This window comes from Priapulus caudatus, unplaced genomic scaffold (genome assembly GCF_000485595.1).
Source record: "Priapulus caudatus unplaced genomic scaffold, Priapulus_caudatus-5.0.1 Scaffold1712, whole genome shotgun sequence".
NCBI classification, from domain to species: domain Eukaryota; kingdom Metazoa; phylum Priapulida; class Priapulimorpha; order Priapulimorphida; family Priapulidae; genus Priapulus; species Priapulus caudatus.
The window spans coordinates 31,580-41,316 of record NW_014578773.1 but is presented as its reverse complement, the minus strand read 5'-3'; the positions used below and the strand labels follow the sequence as shown (position 1 = coordinate 41,316).

Below are 9,737 nucleotides of genomic sequence, written 5' to 3'. Positions count from 1 at the left end.
TAGACCTCCCTGGTACAAATCCTGTACACGCCCCTGCCGAGCAAATCGTCAACATTGAAAAACGAACCCCCCCCCCCAATATAAAGCTGGCTACGGGCCTGCCATCAGTACACCTTACTTAACAAACAGGAAAATCTTGCATGTAAGGTCCCCGCTGCATATACCAGTCAGTACACAATCTGGCTACGTTCGTGTGTTAGCGCATGCGCAGTATCTCCCCAGAAGAATTATATTTTGTGATGACTATTTATTTATGGTTAGGGGTATCTCAGCATAGATTTATGTAATAAATCGTTATCAGTATAGACCTGTATTTATAATTAACAGCGCGCCCTAGCCTGTAGCGTGCAAAACACCTACTTCATATCCTCTCCCGTCCTTCCCCTTGGCCCCTTTGTTCTTTGTTTAACCTCCTTCTTCTTTTACGGCCGCTCAGCTATCATCCCTACCGCCTTTTCTCAGTCTCCCACGCTTCTCTCTCTGAGGGTCCGGTTTCCGGCTCGGCAACCAGTTATACGTTCCCGCAACCAGTTTGAAGTTTGAACGTATAAGAAATTATCTTGGCAGTGAACGGTGGGTGACCAACGCGCGAGTGCATGGCATCTTCATGTACAATTAGCATACGCGGAACCCGGAGCGCGATGCTGCAAGCAAAGTAAATCTTGTAGATGGTATTTTACAATGCACACGTACGCGTGCCGTCGATTAAATGCCCAAGATCGGCCGAAGGTATTTATCTTGGCTCGCAACGGCGACGAGCGACGCGAGCGTCAGTTCATGTATATTATTAGCATAGGAAAAATTGCAGCGTGATGCTACGAGAAAAGTGAATATTATAGATCGGATTTTACCATGCACACATGCTGGCAGCCCGCCCGGCTCCAGTTTGCGTGATGCTACGAGAAAAGTGAATATTATAGATCGGATTTTACCATGCACACGTGCTGGCAGCCCGCCCGGCTCCAGTTTGAGCGTATAAAAACGGCCAAAGAAAATCATCTTAGCAGTCAACGGCGACCGACGTCGGGCCGACGTCCGAGGCCCAATTCCCCACATATATGAATCGGAATTGATAGCTTACAATAATTTAGCGCAGAGCCCTTGAAAATACGCGGGGCCCGTAGCATATGCTACTTTTTCTAGTTAGTTGATCCGGCACTGACTGTAAACCATACATATACGATATTTTCTGATACCAAAGACGATATGGAGTTTGTTTTGGAACATTCGCGACAAAAGGTAGTGCGTATATTGTCCGAGAGCTGGCGCCACGGTCGGAAATAAAATGAGAACGAAATAAAGAATTCGTCATTAAAAAGAGAGGGTTCAACACCCCCAGAATGGTAATGTAGTGTAGTTACTATATTAAGTAAACGATGTTTTGATTTAGTGTCAGAATCCCGTACATACTTCGTTATTCTTTTCACCACAACCCTAAACTAACAGTCAATATGGAATCGCTTATCAACACTCTTCCTGTACTCGCGTGTTGCCATACAATCAGTTGTCAGTATTGATAGACTCCTGATACCATACGGTATACCGATGCATACGATTACATGATCATCATGTTACAATGTATCATTGTAATTGTATTTGTGTGTGTGTGTGTGTGCGCGTGCGTGCGTGCGTGTGTGTGTAATTGCCATTGGCATTGGTAGCTTACTAGTGCTCAAGGGGTCGTTGTGCAACTACGTCAGTGTCTGGACCACAAGCACTTGAAGCGTATCAACAGTAAACATACGCCGCCGCCATCGCGCGCACACTGACACATAAATATAGAGCAGGTGAGAAAGCGCGATCCCAAAAATTCGCTCGACGCTCGCTTGATTACACACGATTACAACAGAAATACTCAACCTTACGACTCCATCTTTGCTCCTAATTGAAGTACAGTGCTTACTTGTTGTATAAATATTACGTCTCACTTCAAAACCGAGCTGTGTCACGCGAAATCACACAAAGACTGTCGAAATTCTCGCGTTCGCTAGCACTGCGCGCGTGATTGTAACAAGTTTAAGTACATGGCGGATGGCGGTGCGCTGACACAACAACCGATGGCGGTGCGGTGCGTGTACAATTCCAAAATAATTGTTTATTTTTAAAAAAATGCTACGGTATCCGGTGAATGATGCGGGCCTGTAATTTGCCTGGCTAATGACCATCGACAAATTCGTACAGCGTACCTTGGCGTTGGCAGTTATGATGCGTGCGTGCGTGCGTGTGTGTGTGTATGCGTGTGTGTGTGTACCAATTGCCATTGGCATTGGTAGCTTACTAGTAGCTCTAGTACTATAGCCCGCCGCGCGGATAGCTGCCGCAGCCTGCAGCTAGCGCTGCTGCCAGCTGCGCGCTGCGGCTAGCCGGCTACCTGCAGCAGCTATCCGCGGGCTATAGTACTAGAGCTAGCTTACTAGCTACCTACATAATCAAATTAAGTCGATTACTAAATTAGTATGTGTAAATTTTAAATAACAAATGATAAAAAAGTCAGTTTGAGCGGCTGGTGGGAAGGTTCCGCTAATTCCAACTAACTATGGATAGTGATAATGAGCTATTGAAATTGTGTCTCAGACACTGTCTCAGTGTCTGGACCACAGGCACTTTGGCCGTTTCAATGACGAAATGATGGTAAATAAACACAAATCGTATTTAATAACAAATTCTTAATGTTAGTATACTAGTACTCTCTATTGCATAATAAATCTATGTAAATGCTACTGAAATGCTCTTCTACAACAACGAACAATCTCACTGCACACGTGCACCTGTGGACAAACACAGAAAGAGATATATATACACATGTACGAGAGAGTACACAAATGTTAGTAGTGATTACTATTTATGTTTATTTACCATCATTTTATTATTTAAACGATCTAAGTCATGCTTTGCCTTCTGCCCCATAAACAGCCCCGTCTCCGGTGTCCACGGGGCTTTTTTATCCAACCCCGACAAATTTTGAGATTCCGAGAATCGAAAACGAAAGTCAAATCGAGAAAGATCACCGGTTGCTATAAATTCATATATATACCAAATAGTAGGGAACAAGCATTAATACATATACGAATGTAACAAAGCTTTTATTACATAATTCATCAGTTAAAAAAAATCAGCCCCATCTAGAATAAAATCAGCCCCGTCAAGTAAATGACTGGGCCTTTTTTTAGGCCCTGTGGGTTTCTCAGATGGCAAAGCATCAAGCTAATGGCCAAGTGCAAGTAGACTACAGACCATTTACGCGGCTTGCTTTATATCACACTATTATGCAACTACTTTTATCGCTGATTATATCGCGCACTATTTTTATTTGTCAAGGAAAATCTAATGGTCACATCTTTACTGATTTCACGTGTAGTTCGGCTACATCATGGGTCGAAATCATAAGGGACCCGCGGGCGCGATGCCCGTATTTTAAGGTTCGGACCTGACATTTCTAATGCTAGCCAGCCCGATGGGCCTGTAGAAAATCTACCCGCAGCATGCAAAACCATCCCCGGAATGCCAGCGAAGATGAAAAGTTACCGCAGTATTGCTCACTTGTGTCAAGTTGTGCACAACAGGGTATTACTATTAAATAATATTATAATTGTTTATTTAAAAAAAAAATGCTACGGTATCCGGTGAATGATGCGGGCCTGTAATTTGCCTGGCTAATGACCATCGACAAATTCGTACAGCGTACCTTGGCGTTGGCAGTTATGATGAAATCCATATTATTTGTTGTAACTAAATTACATTTGTTGTAGTCGTATTTATTATGTGCACGTGTGTCGTTTCAGGCTGCCGAAAAGTGACACTAGCACATCGTCACGCGTAGGCATGTCTGAGGTCAGCCTGTCGACCCTTGCCTGGGTGGGGCTTCTCACAGCTCTCGTGGCAGGGTCGCTGACCATCCACGGCGTAGTCTGCTTCCTCTTCAGCGCCGTCGCCTTCCTGTTTGGCGGCGGCCTCGTTCTCTACCACCAGGCGGTGAAGACGATGCCCGCGCTGCGACAGCGACTCATCTACAACCCGTGGGGCAAGCCGCGCACGCGCCTGCCGGGCGTGCGCGCGCGCGACGCCGTCCCGCCGAGCGTCAAGGCGGCCGACCGACGGCTCACGGGATCGGCGGTGATCGACGAGCCCCTCCAGGAGGCGCTGCACTACCTGCTGCGCGACCACGTGCAGTCGTGGTACTACACGCGCGTCAGCGACGACCAGCGCTTCCTGCAGGAGCTGTGGAGCGGCGCGCAGCACGTCGTCGCCGCCGTCACGCACCGCTCGAAGCGCACCGACTGGGTCGCCTACCTGACGACGCGGCTCGTCGACGACTTCGCGAGCCACCTGCGCATCTACCGCAAGTCGCAGGCGCGCATCCGGGAGAGCGTCGCGCGCGACGAGCCACGGCCGCCACTCGTCAGCGTCTTCTTCGACACCGAGCTAGAGGTGGAGTACGGCGCCGTCTGCCGCGACCGCATCTGCCTCTCCGGCCAGCATGAGAAGGAGTACCTGCAGGTAGTGACAGGGTATTAGCCAGGAATGAGTATTGGTGGGAGTGCAGAAAAAATATTTGGGAGTGCAATTTTTGTGTGTGTCTTAGCCAAGACCGCCGTAGGTGTTCACGGGGGAGAGTATGAGAGGGGGGGTTGCCCCTCTCATTCTCCCCTCTCATTGGTGGGTATGGGGGGCCTCTCCTGGAAAATGTTTCAATTTTTTCAATTTTTCAATTTTTTTGGTCGTGCAGTTTAAAAACTGACTGTGCAAATGCGTTGGGTAGTGATGTCCCGATGATCAATTGTAATCAAAAGTCAGTCGTTTGCGGCAACAGACTGAGCGCTCGATTATGAAAATAAAGAATCAATTATCAAAACAAACAAAAATTTAAGTGGGGAAAAACAATTTTTATTCAAATTAAAATTTGCAAACATTGATGAAATGATGCTTGGAAACAGTAAATCTAACCTACACCAAACATTAGCAAGGATAATACTGCTACATGGCTTTTAGCATATTGTATTATAAGAAGTACTGTATTATATGATATATTTCAATATCTGGTAGCCGCGATCAATAACATTCAATCGATTACCTTCGATCATCGATCGATGATCGAAGGTAATCGATTGAATGTTATTGGGTGCAACCGATGATTGATGATGAAATTCTAATCGACTCCCATCACTATCTGCAGGCGGTCAGCGAGCTGCTGCTGTACCTGCTGCTGCCGGCAGCCGACTTCCAGAGCCGTCCGTTCATGCTTCTCGCGCGCGAGCTGCTAGCCAACCGCGTGCTGCTGCCGATCGTCGACCTGCTCTCCGATCCCGACTACGTCAACCAGAATCTCATCTACTTCACGAAGGAGCCGTCGCTGACGCCGGACACGTTCATCACGGCGCTGCAGATGTCGGGCAGCTGCGAGGAGCTGGAGGCGATTCGCGCGATGGTCGCGAGCGAGATCGCGCTGCAGCGCTCGAAGGACTCGCGCGACGACGACGCCGACATCAAGGAGCAGCTGCAGAGCCTGCTGTTCGTCAAGAAGACGTGCGAGAGCAAGATCAAGCGGCTGCAGGACGGCGACGAGACGGACTCGATCGGCCTGCCGACGCATCTCGACCTCAATCGGCTGCTCGTGCCCGGCCTGCGGCTGTTCAACCTCTCGCTCGAGATGGTGCTCGGAAACAGCGTCGCGCTCTCGTACTTCATAGACTTCATGAGCAGCCTCGGCGCGCAGCAGTACATCTTCTTCTACCTGACCGTCGAGGGTTACCGCGTGACGGCCGAGCAGCAGCTGTCGGCGGCGCACCTGCGGCGGATGGCCCAGCCGGGCGCGCCGGCGAGCACCGGCGGGGGCACGCAGCTCGGCGAGGCCGCGCGAAACATCTACGATCAGTACCTGTCGGAGAAGTCGACGCAGAAGCTGAAGGTGGACGAGCACGTCGTGCGCAAGGTGCAGGAATTGTCCGCGGTTTTCATTTTGGTAATTCTTGAGATCGATGTTACAAATGAATAGAAATTTGAGGGGGGATAAGGTGTACTTTTCTTGTCAAAATGGACGCCATTTTTAATTTTAACTTCATAAAAAGTCAGGAAAAGTACGTCAAATTTCACACAGAAGTGACGGAACTCCAGATAAATATCGCGTGGTATCTATGTAATGTAAAGGGTTTTACCCTATTCTCATGCGTACGGAAATTCGATGACAATGGTTAATAGAAAATGACAATTCAATGAAATATTTCTTTCACAAACATCTCGACCTGTTCTCGTGCCTGAAGGTGTGGACAAGCCTCGGCCGCGAGCCGCTCACGGAGTACCTATTCGACGAGGTGCAGGCGCGCGTTTACGACGCGCTGCAGGAGGACCGCTTCTTCCCGGCATTCCGCCGCAGCCAGATCTACGTGAAGCTGCTCGCCGAACTCGACCTTCTCAAGGACGCGGGCAACAAGTCGGACGACGAGGACGACAGCTCGTCGCGTGGCAGCAGCCTGCGGGGATCCACCGAGGATTTGACCTTGCTGTGCGACCAGGTCTGAAGCTCGGAACGCCCCGTTAAATCTTGTTCATTTAGAGCTTTCTTGGTTAAGTTATCTACTAACCGAATGAATTTATTTAATGAGTCTCGTTCATTTAGTCGTAGGATGGAGTTGTAGATTTCTCGTTAGGAGACTCGTTCGGAGTAATAGATGCCAACTGTTTTCCGATAATTGTTATTGATGCGTGTCGTATGAATTGTGGAGATTCTGCAATGCGATTAAATGACGAGTGTCTAATGCGCATTAGACCTACAGGTCATATAATATATATGACTGTAATATATACCATTCCACCATATATACCATACCATACCATACCATACCATACCATACCATATATACTATTCTATATATTATCGAGAGGTGGTGATAGGAAATGAAATCAATTTAATTATTTTATTTGTGTTTAATCGATGACTCTCTATCGCGCAGGTCGACAGTGCCAGCCTGTCGTCGCTCGACGCCACCATCACGGCCTCAGCCGACATGCCGTTCACCGCCTACATCACGCAGGCGGGAATCGTGAAGCTAGGCAAGAAGCCCTACGCAGTCTACTCGATCGCCGTCACCTGCTACGAGCCGAAGGAGGACTCGTGGAACGTCTACCGGCGCTACAGCGACTTCTACGACCTGCACATGAACATCTACGAGCGGCACCCGCCGCTGAACGGCCTCGCGCTTCCCGGCAAGAAGACGTTCAACAACCTCGACAAGGACTTCCTCGAGAAGCGCCGCAAGGACCTCAACCGCTACCTGCAGGCGCTGCTCTGCCCGGACATGCTGCGCGCCAACCCGGGCCTCCTCGAGCTCGTCTCGCAGTTCCTTGAGCAGGGCAGCTACGAGAAGTGCAAGGGCGAGCTCGCGCGCAAGGTCGACACGATCGTCAAGCCGCTGAAGAAGTCCGTGAAGAGCGTCAGTCGCGCCGTAACAGCGGTGCCCGAGAACATCTACGGCGGCGTGCGGACGGTGTCCGGCGGCCTCGGCCGCATGTCCGGCAACATGAAGGACGGCCTGACGCGCATGCTGAACATGCGCGCGAGCGGCGTGCCCGGCGTGCGGCCGGGCCAGTTCTACGACAGCTGCCGCGTCGCGGCGAGCATCGACGCCGAGTGCGACGACAACATTCCGCTGCGCATCCTGCTGCTGCTCATGGACGAGGTGTTCGACCTGCAGAGCCGCAACCAGTGGCTGCGGCGGCGCATCGTCGCGTTCGCGCACCAGCTCGTCAAGGCGACGTTCGGCGACATGATCAACCGACGCATCGTCGAGTACGTCGGCTGGATGACGGGCGCCGACCAGGTGGCGCGCGCCGTCCGCGCCGCGCGCGACGCGTTCTGGACGAACGGCGCGCCCGTCGAGGCGGCGCCGCCGCGGGACGCCGCCGCGAAGATGCGCACGCGCGTCATCGCGCGCGCCCGCCTTCTCGGCAGCATGCCGGACGAGCTGCGCGCCCTGGTGGGCAACGAGACGACGAAGCACGGCGTCGAGCGCGTCTTCGACATCTTTCAGGTGCGCGAGCTGAACCGCCGGCTCGTCTACACGCTGCTCGAGGGCCTGCTCGAGACGCTCTTCCCCGACAACAAGTTTCAGGAGATCTTCAGGAAGATTCACGGAGAGTCGCCGCGAGTGAAAGCCAAGCAGCAGCAGCAGCAGCAGCCGCAGTAGCAGCAGGAGCAGTAGCAGCAGTAGTAGTAGCAGCAGCAGCAGCAGTAGCAGCAGCAGTAGCACCAGCAGCAGCATGCGAGTGTGTAGTCCCACGAAGCGGAGACAGAAGGGCGGAATGCTGACGACTGATGCAGTCACACTGTGTACGCAAGTAGTTCAGTATTGATTTTTAAAAAGTGGAAAAATGTGTACGCGTATTTATATTGTACTAGTACGTCTTTACGTTCCAATCTAGTGTTTACGCTTTGGACATTCCCCGTGCAGTGGAGTGCACTTTTACAGTGCTGCGTATTTATTGAAAGTGACTCGGGGGTAAGACTCGTCTTGCGTCTAATGCACCCACGATTTTGTCTTCGCCGCCATTGCTTTTAATGTTTGCAGACAAAATCATATGAGAGAAATCATGTGGTTTCTGAAACAATCTTCTAAATCAAACCTGCTCGATGTTTAGTATTCTGTTATATTTTTGTTATATATACGACAAAAATGGTCTTGCGTGCATTGGGTAAACAATAATCATGAGTGATTTTCTATTTATTGCCCGATCAGTGTAAGCTGTACAATTATGTGATTAGTCAAAATGTAAGCGTAGTAAAATTCGAGTTGCAGTAGGAGATAGGAGAGTGGAAGACTAATGTGGGTTACAAGGAGGAAAGGTAGAATCAGCAGTTGGTAAATATTAATGTGACGACGGGGGAACAAGCGGAAAAGAAGTGGGATGTTGTAGAGGTGGGGTTACTGAGCAGGAAGAAGGGTGAACTAAAAAATTCAGTAGATCAGCTACTGGTACGGCTAAATTAAGATGGATATAGGCAGAGGTTGGAGAGGAATTTAGGAAGACGTTGGAAGAGAAGTCTGAGGCAGCATTAGTAGAGGAAGTGAGGATGAGTAGTTAGGTAAAAAGGGCCAAAGGAATGGGATTTTCAGATGTATGAAAGTTGGAAGTACAAGGTGTAAGCACGGGAAAAGAAGATGCTGAGTGGATGAGGTAGCAGTTCAGGAGGAAAGGATAGATCGAGAGGATGACGTGGAGGAGTCGTTAAGTGCTGGGGAGGAGAATGAGTAGAGAAGATGATGACGTTAAAGAGTGAAGTGCTAAGAACATGGGTAGAGAGGACGATATGAAAGACACAAGTGTTGTAGGGGTGGGTGGTTAGAGAGGATAGAGAGATGGACCGGTTCGAGGGGTAAGAGTGATGAAGCAGCGTGATGAAGTGGGCAGCTGTGATTGACGAGGTAGACCGATCGATGGCCAAGCTGCAGGAGAAGGAGCAGGATGACGTGTGTCTTCAGCTGCACATTTGCTCATAAATATTGTTTCGTTAGTCGAATCTATACGAAGGTCCATATGAATATCGTTGTGGACGTTAAGTGGCGTTTGGCAGATCTTGTATTTAAAGGGACAGTAGCCTCTAGGATTTTACTGCATACAACTGTACTTACTGTATAACAAATCGTCTATACCCATGTTCTTAGCACTTCACTCGTTAACGTCATCATCTTCTCTACTCATTCTCCTCCCCCCCCCCTTAAAAACCCCCCCCCCCCCCCCCCCCC

General features: G+C 49.7%; 1 protein-coding gene across 1 annotated transcript; it reads left to right on the top strand.

Moving 5' to 3' along the window:
* Positions 1-4,011: 4,011 nt before the first annotated feature.
* LOC106817400 (sorting nexin-13-like) lies at positions 4,012-9,641 on the top strand (the record flags this gene model as incomplete). Its single annotated transcript, XM_014822064.1, has 4 exons — positions 4,012-4,497; positions 5,174-5,929; positions 6,258-6,509; positions 6,948-9,641. Coding segments are annotated over 4 exons (2,727 nt in total), but the record flags the coding sequence as incomplete, so codon positions are not given.
* Between the last annotated feature and the right edge of the window lie 96 nt (positions 9,642-9,737).